Source organism: Gopherus flavomarginatus, chromosome 7, assembly GCF_025201925.1.
Source record: "Gopherus flavomarginatus isolate rGopFla2 chromosome 7, rGopFla2.mat.asm, whole genome shotgun sequence".
Classification (NCBI taxonomy): Eukaryota; Metazoa; Chordata; order Testudines; family Testudinidae; genus Gopherus; species Gopherus flavomarginatus.
Window position 1 is genome coordinate 18,174,762 of NC_066623.1, and position 17,239 is coordinate 18,192,000.

A 17,239-nucleotide genomic window follows, 5' to 3' on the forward strand; every position below is an offset into this window, starting at 1 on the left:
GTAAGCCATTTTGTGCAGAGGATTCACAGTAGAACAGTGTGCACAGGATTGCAGTGCAAGTGTGAAGATCATTGTAAGGTGCTCACTCCCTAGGGTTCTGGCAGTGACAATAGGGAGCTCTCACGCCGTGGAGTGGGAGGGCTGGGAGGAACGTGGAATGCTTTTCCCATGGGGTGCTCCCCAGTGGGGGGTTGGCTGGAAGGTGGGATGCCCACCGCATAGACAAGGGGATGAGGAGTGAGTAGGTTCATCGCTCAATGGACCGGGGTGCTCAGCTGGGAATGGGGGGCTCGCCCTAGGAGGCAGGACTAGGTGAGGGCATTACGGCTGTTTCTCACCCATTTGGGACGGGGGGTGACTGGAAAATAGAAGTGCCTGGCCCTTTAAGAACGCCTCCTCTACCATGTTGCACCAAGAGTTCACGTGCTAGCTCGACCTAACATGCTGCGTGCCTAGTGACCCCCGGGCTGAGCAGCTTCACGCGGCTACGATTGGCTAGCTTCGCGCATAGCCGGCCATGTGATTGGTGGTCGTGAGCGGGGTCCAGCCCCCGTTGGCAACCAGCAGGTTACGGTGTGTGCGGGTGGTTAGTTCCTGTACTAGGCCCTGGCGGGGGGGAGGGGGCTGCTGGCGAGTAACTGTCCTGGGGGAGGCGGGGTCCGAGCCGGCGCTGGAGGCCTGGGGCCATGGTGTCCGGGGTGTAGTGGAGGCGCCGGGCGGAGCAGCAGGGGGCACCATGATCATTGAGAACGTGGACGCCCTCAAGACCTGGCTGGCCAAGTTACTGGAGCCGATGTGAGTGAGGGGAGGGGGCGGCGGCCCGGGAGGGCAGCGGGGGTGGGTGGGCGCTGGCGGGGGGCACTGGGTAGGCTGGGGGAGTGTGGGCCGGAGGCCCCAGGGTGCGAGGGGCCTGTGTGGCGGTGGGAGGGGAGGCTGCCTTGTTGCTGGCACGGTAGACAATGAGGGTGCTGTGGGAGGTGAGGGTGTTCATGGGGGGCGGGAAACGGGGGGTGAAATGTGCTGCCCGCTGAAAACGGCTTGGCGGCCTCTAAAACTGATACTCCACCACTGCCCACCCCGTCGGGCTCGCAAATAATAAACTTCTGGGCTCGGCCAGCGAGTTCCCTGGCACCCCGGGCTTCTGCGAGGCAATGTCCTTATTCCCGCTGTCCGAAAGGAGCCCTGGGCTCTGCCCCTGGTATGTGGGGGGGCGGTAGGCCAAGGGGACAGAGGCGTGAATGTCCATGTACTGGGTTAGTGGCAGGGCCTAGGAGCTAACAAGTTCATGCGGCAGCTTCTGTATTGTCACACTCCTGTGTTGGCTTCATCCTTTTCGGTAAGCAGAGCGTCTTCTAGAAACTGTCCTTTTTAAATGGGCTGAGCACAGGACTGGGATCCAGGGACCTTCTGTGTTCTAATCATAGCTCTGCTACCGATGCCCTCTTTGGCCTTGGAGAAGTTATTTACATCTCCCTGGTCCTCTTGTAAAGTGAGGACAATACTTGTTTTCCTACTTCACAGGAGTGTGAAGGATTAATTAGTTAACACTTGCCCAGGGCTTTGCAGACAGAATATGTGGCACTTGCACCATATTTTGAGGGTTTGGGAGTTTTTGGCTTCGGTGTGCATTTAATCTCCAACTGAGCAACGTGAGTTCAATTCCTCCTCCTCCCCCCCCAATAAAATAGTTCATAAAGTAAATCTTTAGTCACATTTGAAAAGGTGGCAAAAGTTAACACTCAAAATCACTCTTGAGGATCTGCAGGAAACTTCCCAGTCAAACTTCTAAAGGATTTTGATAATGTGCCATTTTTCTGTAATTACAGAGAAATGTCGTTCTAAAAGAGTCCCGGATGTACTGGGTAAATATTTGTAAAATATGTATAAATGCACTCACTTCATAAAATGTTTGCCAGTAACAGGGCTTTCCTGTAATGAAAGTTGTGGGACTGGGTTATTGGGGGGATGGAACTATCTGAATTTTTAGTTTTTATACAGAGGAAAATAGAGGCCTATGTGAATTCACAGTTGTGGAATTTATAAGGTATTAGTAATCTACTTTTTATCACTGAATATATTCTGTGTCTGTGTTTGTCCATTTGAAAATTTGGGGAGGTCCTATAATAAGACTGGCTACCATCTGTTAAATAATACAGTTTTGTAAAATAGTTGTCTGTATACAGATACACTGTGTAATGAAATTAGTCTGCAATACCTTTCATATTTACATGAGGAGCTGTTACAGACTTTTAATAATTACCTGTGAGTTAGTAAATAAATAAACAGTGATATTACTCTCCACTTTACCATAACGATATTAGGGGTCTGTCCTAAACCCATAACAGCAAAGAAATAGCGACTGGCTGAAACTTTTCCCCATTTCCTATTACCAATGGATGTTTGAAACTTTAAAATATAATGTTTGTATTTACAATGTAGTTCTTTTCCTTTGAATACTTTCACTTTGCATTTGCATTAATTTTGATAAAAAAGCTTAAATTGAGAATTACAGTGTCATCCCTTTATTTAATTTAAAAAAAAAAAAAAAAAGCCTCCAGATGTTCATCTAGCACAAGTTGGCAACCTTTCAGAAGTGGTGTGCCGAGTTTTCATTTATTCACTCTAATTTAAGGTTTCGCATGCAAGTAATACATTTTAATATTTTAGACGGTCTCTTTCTATAAGTCTATAATATATAATTAAACTATTGTTGTATGTAAAGTAAAGTTTTTAAAATGTTTAAGAAGCTTCATTTAAAATTAAATTAAAATGCAGAGCTCCCCAGACTGGTGGCCAGCACTTGGGCAGTGTGAGTGCCACTGAAAACTAGCTCTCATGCTGCCTTTTTGGCACGCATGCCATAGGTTGCCTACCCTGATCTAGCATATTACTGTCTACAATCTCTGTTAGATCATCTGTCTTCATTATTGATTCTGATTGTCCTTCTAACCGAGCACTTTCACACTTCTGGTACCCAAGCTGTACTCTGAATGAATTTCAGCTGGAGACAAGGGTTCTTGGGAAACAGTGTTAGAATTTCTTTGTGGTGGTGGTTGTGCATTTGAGATCAATGAAGAGTGAATGTGCAGCACAGATCCTTTCCGGGTATAATAAGAACTTTATGCAAATTTCTGGTATGTAATAAGCAAGTGCTAGAATATCCCAGTGGGTCATCCTGAGAGAAATTGGGATGCTAAAGAGGGAGGGATAAAGTTTAAAACAAAAAAAATGTTTAGAAGGGATGGAAGCTCTCACTTTTTCCCACAACCCTGAAGCCTTTTCTCTTCATTAAATTGTACATGAGGACTAGCATGAAACATGTCAACCACTCTTTTAGAAACCTTCCACCTTTTTTTTTTTTTTTTTTTTTTTTTTTTTTTTTTTTTTTGGATTAAGCCTTTTCATTTCTGTACGTCCGTTTGAAACATAAAATCTTTTTTTTCGTGCAACCATCAAACACTGGAAATAAGTGAGCAAATTAATAGGGTGTAGAGGTTATTGAATATTTCATTGTGAAGTTTTGCATTTTTCATCACATTTGTTACAAGCAAAAGAACTTTTGAGGCTTCTAAACTGTTTGCTATTTCTAGTGTGCTTTATATTGACAATTCCAAATGCAAGCAAATGTTTACAGTCAAAGGTCATTTAGATTTTTTTTTTTTTTTTTTTTTTTTTTAAATAATGAACTTAGAATATAAACAAATACATACCCCTGGCATTTTGGGGCCTTCTGCATCTATTCACCTAGCCGCTACATTTGTTGCGTTGTGTGATGCTTCACTATTGGCAAGTAGGTTCTCATTTTTGAACGTTTTCTGATGGCTGAACAGTGTAAGATATAAAGCAACCGTCAGTTTAACTAGTGGTGCCAGAGCATTGTAGTACAAAGGGAGGATGTGTTTTAGTGATCTTCACGTGGCCAGACAAGGGCTGTTGGGCTGTGAGTGTAATATAATTAGTTCGTGATAATAAAGGCACTTTTAGGTAGTGAAATCTCTACCTTGAGAGTACTGTGGAAGAAAAGAAAGAAGGTTTGCATGTTGGCTTCATTCTTTTCAGTTGTGCTCCTGTGTGAAGAAACAGTGTATGTAAAACACGTTTTTCAGGTCTCTTTCTGGTGAGATGTTTGGTTAGTCTATTCTGGTTGTTAAGACATCATACAACATTTCCACTGTGGAACAATCTTCCAGGTCATTTTTCTGTAAGTTTCGCTTATTAATGGTGGGGCACAGTTGTTTTGGGTGTGCTTTCGTAAGGGGGAGTTGGCCAGAGAGGATAGCATCTGCTTGATTGACCTAAGAATTATATTATGATGTTTTTTCACAAGCAAAGCCAAAGAATAAGCACAAGGCATGGAAGCTTCTTCTGACATTGTTAGTGGAGCACAAAATAAAATCAAAACAGCTCACTGGTGTGCAACAATGGCAGAAACTGCTCTGTGGCACCGGAGCCAGGTGCAGCTGTGATGTTACTGGATTGCATGATATTATCCTAAAGTTCCAACAACACATTGCCAGAGGACTGTCTTCATGATGCCTCTAAAACTATCATGATTGTCCAGAATGTAATTTCTAGTGATTTTCAACATTGTTTAACAAAATCAATTTGTACATTGCTAAGAATAATTTTTTTCCTCTCCTCGTCAGATGTGATGCAGACCCTTCAGCCTTAGCCAACTATGTTGTGGCATTAGTCAAGAAAGACAAACCAGAGAAAGAGCTGAAGGCTTTCTGTGCTGATCAGCTAGACGTCTTTCTGCAGAAAGGTACTTTTTCTGCTTTCTTTGTAACTACGTAGTTTAATAATTGCATTTAAAATTTATAAATTATGTTGAATATTAAATTGTGTTTAGTGGTATACAGTTGGAAGATTATTGTTCTACAACATTATAGTTAAAGTTTAGAAAGGATTGTGTAACGTTTTTGTCATGATGGGGCATACTCTTTTTTTCTTCCCATATACAAGTATATTGCGTTCATAATAAGATTTAGCATTTTTTGCTGGGAAATAAAGGATCAAAGGTTCCAAAATCTGATTTTTACTCAATTTCAATTGAGTTAAAGCCTGTTAAGCAAAAATTAACACTTAATTTCCTTAAACACTAGTGGCTAGGTTTGCAAAACCTAGGTTTGGGCCATAAATTTCACTACGGGAGCTATTAGGTATAGAGTACTTCTGAAAATCTGGTACTTATTTAAGTGCCAAATGAAAGCTCGGTTCCAACTGAAAATCTGGCCCCGAATAAGGGTTCTGATAACTTGGAAATCTGACCCTTAGTGGCCAAATTAGTGGGTATGGTGGGATGAGATTGCTTTTAAACATGAGTAATGAAGATGACGAACTTTCACACCTAGGATCTGAGGTATTTCCCGGGTGCCTGTTTCTCACCATCTCCTCAATAGGGTGGAACCATTTTATTATAATAGATGGAAACTTCAGGACTCAAAGGTGCCACTTCACTCCTGTGCCTTTTGAATTTTGACTAAAAAAGGGCTCCTCTTATAGAAAAGTCATTTTGTAAGAACCCTCTTTTTACTGAAAACTGAAGAGCTGTTTGATCTCTCTCCTCCATTTCTGATTTTTGTGAGGAGCCTTTCCTATTCATGCAGCCAGAATTGAAATGCCATTAAAACCCTTATCTCTTGTCTATGCTTTGAATTTTAAGCAAGTTGAGCACAAGCACAGCTCCTCCTGTGTTAACAATGGTGAAAGCTGCAGCATAGACAGCACACCATTATTTTTGTCGTCATCTAGACTTGCTTTGAGCATCTTTCAATGATGTGATGATAAAAATGTCAGTGTGTCTACACTATTGCTTCCACCCTGAAAGCTGTACTGTATCTAGACCATGTAGGCATGAACTCTGTTTACTATAAGTGTTTTAATTAACTAGGTTAAAGAAAACTGACTAGGCCTGCTAGATATCTCAAAAACAATTCAGCAGTTGAAGTCAAATGATCCTATAAGGGTTGTCACTTGTGCACAGAATGTGAAAATTTAATGTATCACACACAGCCTGCATGCGGGCAGTAGTTACAGTATAGAAGCACTGGTAAGAGGAATAAATATATAATCAGCAGTCAAGACTCAATTGTTACAGTCAAGTTGATGGAATTAAAACTTCAGGGATTTTTGAAATATTAAACTTTCACTTGCTAATAAATGTAGATTGGTGGGTTGTATTTTTGCATATTTTTTTTAAGCCTATATTGAATGGACTGCATTGTCCAGGGAGTGGACGTGGAGATATGGAGCCTCTCATTTCTAGGCCACTGGTTCAAGCGCAGACCAATTTAATAGAGACTGTAACTTCTCAATGGCCTTTTGGGATCCACTGTGAAATTTTGTCTTGTTTCCTGTGGATGAGTGTCTACGTCACAAAGATCGTTGCCATTGGCAAGCTTATTACAGAGACAAAAATTGAATGAGCAATTGAGATAGTGGGGTATTCAGTCCTGAAAGCGATCCCTTCGCCCCAAATTGAGATGTATTAGCAGGCATTGTCCATGCTGCTTCCTATTGTGTATCTATGTCTGTAGCTGTATAGAGAACATCATTTTTTATGGTTCTCATTCTAGTACCTAACACCACTAAAATTCACATCAATTTAAGATAAGGAATTTTTTTTAAAGTAGTAATATTTTGTGGTTGGATTTTGGGGAATTATCTTATCAACATAGTCCTTCCTGACCATAGACTTAAGTCAAGATGTATAATCAAGTTTTGTGTGTATCTTTCTCCTCAGAAACTTCAGGTTTTGTAGATAAACTGTTTGAAAGTCTGTACACAAAGAACTACCTTCCTTCCCTTGAACCAGCAAAACTAGACCCGAAGCCCGCAGGTCAGGAAAAAGAAGAAATCAAAGAGGAGGTAATATTAACTTCCCATCCACCTGCTTCTGTGAGTGTCTCAAACCAGTCCCTCCACCATCCACTTTTGTAGGAAGTTGTTATAAAAACAAAACATGCTCTGAACAGACTCTTTTATGGCTAATGGTCTGTGCTACCATCTCTGAGCTTGCAGGAATGCTGTAAAGGTGTGTGCTCTGTCCATTGGGTAAGGGAGCATTTTGTGTCCTTTTACAGACACCCTTTGATCAATGTGGGAGTAGCATTCCGAACTCTCTTTCAGCCCTCCTTGGCAGTGAGGAGTGACTCTACAATGGACGGATTTAAGAAATGGGGAATGATGTAAGGGCCTTGATAGCTACCTCAAAAGATGCATGTTGATTTCCAAAAGACCACTACTCTAGGTGTAGCTATTGTGTATGCAGTATTAAATGCATAACAAATGGATTTTTTTAGAAAAGTTGTTACCAAGTAAACATATTAGCAAGCCTTTTTATTTTTCAAGGGATTGTTATGGATATAATACAGCTTTCTTTCCACAGCAGCTGCTTTTTATGCTCATATTCATTGTTGCTCACAATAATAGAAATGTTTAAAAATGGAGGCGCCAAGGTGTGTACCCATCATCAGCCTTGCTCACTTCATTTATATATTGTACTCCTTTCCACTACCTTTTTTAATTATAGTTGTCTTTTTAGGTTGTGTATTCCCCAGGACAGGGAATCTCTTCCTAGAAGTTTGTAAAACACCTACCATAGTGGTGCCCTGATCCTGATTGGAGTGTTTGGTGGAGAATGCAATAGAAATAATTCTCTGTTCTCTGGATGTATTGTCGTCCATGGTTCAGTGAGATTCACAAGCCTAATCTAAGTGATGTAGTTGTTACAGAAAAGAGCTGGCTATATTTAGATAAGGTCAAATGGGATATATGATATTCTGACCCCCTTCTCCCGCTTCATGTGCATGTATATGACAGGTTTCGGAGTAGCAGCCGTGTTAGTCTGTATCAGCAAAAAGAACAGGAGCACCTTAAAGACTAACATTTATTTGAGTATAAGCTTTTGTGGGCTACAGCCCACTTCATCGGATGTGCAGAATGGAACATACAGTAAGAAATTTATACATACAGAGAACATGAAAAGATGGAAGTACCCATACCAACTGTAAGAGGCTAATTAATTAAGAGAACCATTACCAGCAGGGGAGAGAAACTTTTGAAGTGATAATCAAGATGGCCCATTTTGGACAGTTGACACAAAGGTGTGAGGATACTTTAACATGGGGAAATAGATTCAATTAGTGTAATATCCGAGCCATTCCCAGTCTCTGTTCAAACCTAAGTTAAAGATGTCTAGTTTGCGTATTAATTCAAGTTCAGCAGCTTCTTGTTAGTCTGTTTTTTAAGCTTTACTGTTGCAGAATTGCCACCATGTATATAATGTACTTTTCGAACTACTAGAAGTTTCCCTTCTAAAATCTCTACTTGATAATAAGTGAAAGTTGGGAAACAAGGCTTAAGACAAGTGCCTCTAAATGGATTTTTCATATATCCACCATTGTCAGTCTACATAGAGTCTTACTATGTTTCTGTGGTCCTGTCTGCAATGTCAGCAATCAGCCAAAGGTCATGAAGACAGTAAACAATCATACATTACGAACTGTCAGTCAGACCTCCAAAGAATAGTCAAGAATATAATATTGGGTTTTGGAAAGGGAGACATTTCTCTGCTAAAAGTGTAACTTAGTGTAGATTAAACAGTGTAGATGTAAATCTAGCTATTTCTACGTTGCCCTTCATTGTATCTAAGGACCATCTCTTCGTACCAAAATTCTAATTCTGAAATACCATTTGATCTTGAGTGAAAGTTTATCATACTGCATCCTTATAAGTCTGTCACTTTGTTTGATGCCATAACACTTGTATTTAGCTAGGATAGTTCATGTTAGAACAGATCTTAAAACTACCATTGTTCTCTTAGTCTAGAATTGGGTATTTGGGTTTCTTATGTGGGGTTGCATGGGATCGGGTCATAATGTAGCCAGTCCTAGACCAGAATGTCTTTTAAATTCATTGTGAAATGTCATTAGCTGTACATTTAGAGATGATTTGGGATTCCTGTAAATGGAATGACACAAGCTAAAATAATGCAGGCAAAGGAAGAATCTTAAACTAAAATATAGTTATCTTGAAGCTTTTATAAAAGAAAATTGCTATTGCCGCTGTTGCCTTCAAAATTATTAATATTTTATAAGTGATGCACTGTTTGGGGCAAAATGGCTACAAATAAACTTTGAAAAAGATCCCTTGTACTGTTTCTAACAGACCAAGTTATGTTGGAGCTGAGTAAAAGCACCAGGGAAATTGTTTTTGGCTTTTGTTAATTTTTATAAGAGGTATGACCTGTACAGTACTATTCAAATATATGAATAATTTACCACATCCAGAATTCATATTAGTGATGCAATTACATATGAAAGAAGGCTTGCAAAGCTGCATAGTCTTAAGTTTCCTGTTATCTGGGAAATCATATGCAGAAAATCCTATTTGCTTACAGTAAGGAACTCTGCAACCAATTAGAGGATGACACACTGTTTTTCTTTAACTTCAACACCTCCTGTATAATGTAAATTTAACCTAAAAATAGTCTTCTAATTTTGGAAAGCTTTACTGACAAAGAGAAACTAAAAGCTTTTTAAAAGAAGGACATGAACATTTACAACTCTGCTGCTTTGTTACATACAACATTTAGCATAGGTGTCCTGTTGTCTTAAACAGCTGCTAGCTGTGGTTTGAACTAAATCTAGGTTTATTTCTTTGTTGGTGTGTTGTTTGTTAAATAGATATTTCAAGAGTCGTTTGAGGAAGAACGAGATGGCAGGAAAAAGAAGTATCCTAGCCCACAGAGAAACCGTTTAGATTCTAATGAACAAAGGTTAGTATTGCCGTTTAATCACAAGATGTTCATCTCTTTTTTCCTTTCCTTGCTGGCCAGACTCTCTAACTGTGGATTTTCACCTCTTGAGGCAGTAATTTTACCAGAATGCCTACTCGGTCCTCCCTCCCCTTCTGCCATCAACCTCCAGTAGCTCTTTGATATAACAGTCTCTTCTGAGAACACAGCAAAATGTCCCATGGGCTGCTGCTTAGGGATATTTAAGAGTTCTATCTATTCACTCGTATTTCAGAAAGGAGAGAGAGTAGAAGAACATTGGTGGTTTTTTTAATGCACAATATTAACAGCAGCTGATGATGTTGGCCATTCCAGGAACCTATGTTTTCTGATGAGACAGCATGGCAATAGAGGCACATTTGGGTGCCACTGTTTGAGTAGAGTGAGGAGGGAAGAATATTAACCATTTGTGACTCCAAACTTGTTCTGTGGCTTTTTTTCTCTCAATATATGTGGCTTATACATACATGGCTTGCAGAACCAGAGAGAAAAAGAGAGATGATGTCAAATGGAGAGACTATGACAGATACTATGATCGGAATGATTTATATAGAGACAAATACGACTGGCGAAGAGGCAGGAGTAAAAGTCGTAGTAAAAGCAGAGGCTTAAGCCGAAGTCGTAGCCGCAGCGGGGGTAGGAGCAAAGACCGGGATCTGAACAGAAATATTGGTGAGTAGCCAAAATATTGCACTGGAAGAACATCTGACTCATTGTAGTGATTAATGCAAAATATATAAACAAACAGAAGTTGGATGCCTGTGAGTTGTTTAAGAACACTAGCTATGGAACTGGCTTGGAGAAGTACATGCTGCTGACATAATTAAACCAATTAAGGTGCTGTTCTGTAGTGTAGTATAGTCAGGGGAATTAGGTTTTTTTTAAACTCCATTTTAATTTATTCATAAGTGTATTCCATTGAATGTATGCCTCTGGTATTGTGCTGTCTGTTGATAAAACATATTATTGTTCCAAAATGCTAGTATCTTTTTATGCAGAAGTTGATTTATCCCTATAAAATTGTTTCAGTTTTAGGAGATGGGTTTTTTAAATACTTAAATGGAATGATGGCATCGTGTTCTATTGGCCTTGTATAGGGAATCCAGGAACTGAAGCGATTGGCAGCATAAAGTGTTGTGGATTTCAGGGTATGTTAAGTAGTGTTTGTCATTTATTCAATGTTAGAGGGAAAAGTTGCTTTCATTTTCAAGGAAAGAAAATGGTTGGATGAAGGTGAGCTTTGTGAGAGCAATGAGCGGTTTGTGAGGTGGAAACGTCTTTGATGCCTTGAGTCTACAGTTCTAGCATTTTAAGAAATGTAATTTTACACAAATGATATAAACATTCTATGTTCTGCATGGTGAATAAATGAGTTTGTATTACTGTGTAATGTCCACTAACTATCTATGCATTCCGTTTCTCCAGGACTTTGATATACCTAACAAAAGCATGAAAACTTACCTGATTTATTTTGCTAATTTTTTTAAAGCAGAACACAAGGAGAGAGCAAAATTCAAGAGTGAAAGGAATGACATGGAGAGCTCGTATAACCCAGTGTCTTTGTCATCCAGTAATTCTACTGAACAGTATTCCTCTGCGCAGTCTATTCCCAGTGCTGTTACTGTGATTGCACCTGCTCACCATCCTGAGAACACAACAGAGAGCTGGTCAAATTATTATAACAATCATAGTGTTCCCAATTCATTTGGCAGAAATCCTCCGCCTAAAAGACGATGTCGAGATTATGATGGTAAGAGAGAGAAACCGATAGCTTCAACTTCTTTCCTAGTGCCTCTTATTTCTTACCTCTCATATATTCTTTGCTTTTTAAATATATCTACTATTCTTCACTAAATGCAAGCAGTAAATGAAGATTAAGTGGTAGATTATTTTTAATGTAAGGATGCATATGAGCCTGCAGTTTGCTTGGATAAGACTTAACCACTTACAGCAAGATTTACTTGAAATCTGACAATTCTTGGCCCTGGCAATAATATATTAAGTTCATAATTCTACGGGCGTGCCTTCGCAAATACTTCAGCCAGCAGCAGTCCTCAGTAAGATTATAAGGTTTGACATAAAACAGGTGGTGATTCTGTCTCCCCTACCTACCCATCCCCCATGTCGCTGTTGAAGTTTGCACACTGTTGTGGAAACCGTTCAGATTCTTTGATGCTAAACTAATATTCCAACTTGAATTCTGGTTTGAAGTTTTTGTTTAATGACGTAAAATGGTAGATCAGAATATGCTGGACTTCTTAAATGCATCTCTTTGTTCTTTAGTGAGAAAATCACGGAAATAGTGATACTTGATTAAATCTTATAGTCTTCACTTTTGAAGTTCTTGACAGATGGAAATGAAATTGTCTGTCTGTCTGTCTTTGCAGAGCGAGGATTTTGTGTACTTGGCGACCTTTGCCAATTTGATCATGGAAATGACCCTTTAGTAGTAGATGAAGTTTCATTGCCAAGCATGATTCCTTTTCCACCACCACCCCCAGGACTCCCCCCTCCTCCTCCTCCTGGTATGCTAATGCCTCCAATGCCAGGCCCAGCTCCCAGTATGAGAATGCCAGGCCCACAAGTACATCCTCGGCCACCACCTCCTGTCGTGCTTCCTGTATCAAGTAAGTTAAAATATTGCAGTAGGTTATTTTGTAGTCTTAATATGAATTACTTGGCTCCTGTTGAAGAAATACTTTTATTTACCCAAAGTAACAGATTGTTCTAGCTTCTTAGCTATCTGTGTGCTGTACAAAACATGTACTAAAATGAAACTTGGAAGGCAGTTTTAAAAATGTAGTGTTCACAGTACTATAAATGACTAATATAGAAACTAAAGACGCGGTGGGGAATCTAACCATCTCCCATCCATCAGCGTAGGTTTGAGCATTTACATTAATGTACTTAGCACTTGAGTCTCAAATAAGTCTCACACTATAGACTCAGTATAATATATCCCTTTTGATTAGTAGATACTCAGGATTCAAAGCATGTTAAATACAAAGGAATAGATGCAGCTATTCATATACATGGGGCTGATTATTACTGACAGTTAGTTTAGATGATCTTTTTAGGTTAGTCTAGTCAAAAGATTCTCACATTAGTTTGAAACTCCTTAGCAATCATATATTATTATTCAAATAACTATTTTAAGGAAAATGTGTGTGGTCATCAAAACTGAACTAGCTTACAGGCAGAGGTTTCAAGTTCTGTAGTTGTCCTACTAGACTTGGTAATAAAGGATATCATACTTAACTTTGAAAAATATTATTTCCTCTCTTAGCTGTAGAATATCCAAAATAAAGAGGATGCATTCTAGCACATCTAACATTTCTGATTGATTAGGGTTTTTTGGCTTGTCAGTGGTGGCTGAGTTTCCCTAGCCACTTCTCCACTAAGTCCCAATGTGTTTTGCTGGTTCTTGGAAATGTTGGGGCATAGATTATGCCTGTGAGAAGAATTTTGCATAATACTCGAAGCATGGACACTGTGTTCCAGCACTGTTTTATTCATTACATCAATACAATACATGTGGCATTCTGTGGACTAGTCAGCCAGCTGTAGTGGGAATAGAAATAGTCATACTCCATCAGAACTCTCCAAGCATTCAGCATTTGGGCCTCCTGTAAATTTTTCAGATAAGTAATACTCAGAAATTTGTGTGAATGTGAGCTTTAATAATTCATACAATCTTTTTTTGAGGATTGAGTTTGCTAGCCTTCTCTCCCCCCCCCCCCCCCCCCCAAATAGTGCTGTTGACCAACTTGTATGCAAAACTTATAAAGACTTCTGAAATGGCTTCAGGATTCAAGAACTGTGTGGTGATACATTTAACTTTTATGTTTGTATTAAAAATATAAGAAAATTAAATTAAAAACATCTGAATATGGAAAAACATACTGCCCCCTCCCTCCTCCTAAAATGAGTACGTCTGATCAGCAGAAAAACTACTTGGAGCTGCTTACCACCGTTTTTTTTTTTTTTTTTGCTCAATAGAAAACAGACTATAGTGCTGTCCGATCATGGTTGAAACCTTATTCATTGGGTGCATATGATTAAGCCACTGTTCTGTGGTCCCTTAAAATATGAATACAAAAATCAAAGCTGTTCTCAGTTTTGTACTGGACTTAAGTAGAAAAGAAAATAGTAAGATAACTCTGAGCTTAAACAGAAAAATGCTTCTGTCCACAAAAGGATTAATTCTTGTCCTTGCAGTTCTTCTTTTAGACCTGTAATCTAAACCTGGGGTTCTCTCAACAAAATTTTTGGTGGCCTCAGAGTGTTGTTGGTGGCCACTGTGATTTTTCCTATAATACTTAATTAACTTTAGGAAAAATTACTGTAATATATATGCACATGCACATGTCCAAATCATAGTAATTTATTTATGCACTTTTTTTTTGCAAGCTCAATAATAAAAATAGCATACAGTTGTCTCTATCCTTTACTGGACCTAAACAGAATAGAAACACTATTTGCATGTTCTTTATCTTTCTTTTGTTTTGTGTTAAGCCAGATGGGAGGCTGTGAAAAGTGATATTAACAAACATACAAATATCACTTTTCGCAACAGACTTACTCAGGGGAGGTGGGTAAGGAGGCAGTGGTGGCGGGGAGTGATGTAGTGGATGAGTGAGTGGCTGGAGGATTCAGCAAGGACTAGGGGTGGTGCACAAGGGGCTGGGGGACGGAGCCCACAGCCAGAGCCCACTGCCACATGGCTGGAACCTGCCACCCGCCACCCCACTGCCATGGAGAAGATGGGGAACTCACACCAGCTGTCTGCTCCTCTGGTGTTTGTGGCTCCAGGGGAGGGTCACCGCTCCCCCCACCCCAATCACCACCGAGAAGGCTGTGGCCACAAGAAAAGCCACTGGTGGCCACATTTGAGAAATGCTGGCTAAACAGCGCTATTGTGATCTCTTGCTCTCAATGAGATTTTATTCCCCTGGTTGAAGTGAGGTAGGATCTGTTCTAGCAAATGTAAACCCTAACAATAACACTTGTTGTCTCCGGGGAAAGAGAGAGTGCCTTTTAGTTTAAACCTTTATTCTTTCTGATAAAATATCATTGAGTAAATGACCCAAATCACGTTTCGTATACAGAATGTTTTTATTGCTCTCAGATTAGAAAATACACCTCTACCCCAATATAATGCAACCCGATATAACACGGTAAAGCAGTGCTTGGGGCGGTGCACTCTGGCGGATCAAAGCAAGTTCGATACAACACGGTTTCACCTATAACGCGTTAAGATTTTTTTGGCTCCTGAGGACAGCGTTATATCAGGGTAGAGGTGTATTGCAATCTCAAGAAACTTGGTTATAGTAAAAGTTGAGTATAAATGTACAAACAGTTCAGTCCAAAGTTCAGTATCTGTAGGGCTATGAAGTCAGTGACTGATTTAATGTTGTCATTATAGGACCACCTTTAACACAGTCAAGTTTGATGAATAACCGTGACCAGCCTCGGACAAGTGCAGTGCCCAATCTTGCACCAGTGGGAGCAAGACTACCTCCTCCTTTACCCCAGAACCTACTGTATACAGTATCAGAACGTAAGCAAATGTCTCTTTTTAATCTGCCTGGGATAAAATAGAGTTAAAACTACTTCTGTTAATGTTGTATAATATAGATGGTGATTACTTTTACTTTCTTGCAGTGCATGCAAATCCAAAAATATTCAGTCTGGTGGCTTTCCCCTCCATGTGTTGGGGGAGAGAGGGGAGCAGGAGTGAGGAGAAGATAGTTTCACATTACTAACTGAGGGAACATCATTCAAATGGAATTTCATCCAGGCTTCGTCTCCTTAAAGCAGTGTGACCATGGCATAGGATCTCTGCATCCTCAGGGAATGTGGAGGATCCTGTTGCGAAGTAGATTTATTAGTCTGGTCTAAAACTATCAGTGTAAACCTCAGTATTTACACTTAAACTTGTAACCTTGTGTGACACTTAAACCTCTAAATAGCTTCTTCCCCCATCCCCCCCGTCATTCTGTCAGCCTAATTTTTATTTTTGGCAAGTTTTAAGGCTTCTATTCCTGGTTTACGGTAACATCTTTTAATTTTCTGTTTAAGCGCGCGCGCACACACGCGCACACACACGCACCAAAATAGACTGCACCTTCAAGTATGTTGGAGAAAAGCAAGCTAGAAAGATGAGACTTTGTTTATGTTGCGACTTCATTGTAATTATCCAAAAGATGAATGTGTCCCTCTTTGCTATGGAAAATGGAGAGTTTCATATAAAACATAATTGAAAGCAGTAACTGAATATATCTATCTGGTCACTGGATAACCTTAAATGGTTAACTTAAATCCAGCAATATCTTTAGTGCTACACTACTGTTACCTGTAAAGAAGAGTCGATTGGCATTTCTGTTTTCCTTGTTCTAAAGGGCTTTAGCTCACTCAGTTATCTTGCTGAAATCTTTGTTAATTTTATCTCCAAATACTTCCAGTCCATCTTGTCCTCACATGATTGTCCTTCAGTTGCAGAGTTTTTCTTCATGATTGATCTGTCTTAATTCTTAGGATGTTACTGTTGCTTTGACACTACATAAATTCTCTTAAATTCTCGCCGTTGCCATTGGAACACACAGTGACTATGCCCTTGAAATGAGATGGGATCAACAAAGGAGCAACTAGAGGACAATTTACATATGCTTAACAGAAGTCCTCAGCAGAATCCAGAGCTAAACTGCTTTTAAAAAATATCCAAGATCAAGCATATGTCACTCTTGCTTTTTCTGAAACTTACAGGATGTATTGGGGAAACTTCAGTGGCCTCTTGGCAATGAGAGAGGCTGGTTTGGTGGATTTTTGATACTTGGTGTCAGATGAATCTCTCTATTCAGTCATTCACCTTCCAGGCCATGCAGTATTTACTTGGAGGCTTTCTACAAATTTTAGCAACTCGGATTTTTGTGGGTTTTTTTCCTTACACATTTGACAGAATGAAACATCCTTGATGTGGCATTTAGAAAGGACCCACACTTGCTCTGTTTCTCCAACCTATCTTCTCTTGTGTTCTAATCACGATCAGCCCTAGGATAAATTGCCCCGCTAAACAATAATAGAATACCATTTATTTAAATATTTTTGGGTGTTTTCTACATTTTCAGTTACAACACAGAATACGAAGTGTACAGTGCTCCCTTTATATTTATATTTGACTACAAGTACTGTAGTGCAATCTCTTTATCATGAAAGTGGAACTTACAAATGTAGAATTATGTTTTAAAAAAACACTGCATTCAAAAATTAAGGAATGTGAAATTTTAGAGTCTGTAGGTCCACTCAGTCCTACTTCTTGTTCAGACAATCGCTCAGACAAACAAGTTTGTTTCCCGTTGCAGGAAATAATGCTGCCTGCTTCTGGTTTACAATGTCACCTGAAAGTGAGAACAGGCGTTCTCATGGCACAGTTGTAGCCAG

General features: G+C 39.7%; 1 protein-coding gene across 4 annotated transcripts in view; it reads left to right on the top strand.

Moving 5' to 3' along the window:
- The first annotated feature begins 601 nt into the window (after positions 1-601).
- The window catches only part of RBM27 (RNA binding motif protein 27), a 39,531-nt gene continuing 22,893 nt past the window's right edge, over positions 602-17,239 (top strand). Inside the window, exons 1-8 of one of the 4 annotated variants that reach the window (XM_050962570.1) lie at positions 602-795; positions 4,647-4,765; positions 6,746-6,900; positions 9,690-9,781; positions 10,278-10,471; positions 11,289-11,549; positions 12,187-12,426; positions 15,225-15,359. In XM_050962570.1, the coding sequence (XP_050818527.1) occupies positions 737-795; positions 4,647-4,765; positions 6,746-6,900; positions 9,690-9,781; positions 10,278-10,471; positions 11,289-11,549; positions 12,187-12,426; positions 15,225-15,359 (1,255 nt within the window). In that variant the 5' untranslated portion in view covers positions 602-736. The remainder of the gene's footprint in view (positions 796-4,646; positions 4,766-6,745; positions 6,901-9,689; positions 9,782-10,277; positions 10,472-11,288; positions 11,550-12,186; positions 12,427-15,224; positions 15,360-17,239) is intronic. The other 3 variants (XM_050962571.1, XM_050962572.1, XM_050962573.1) reach the window with 3 other exon arrangements.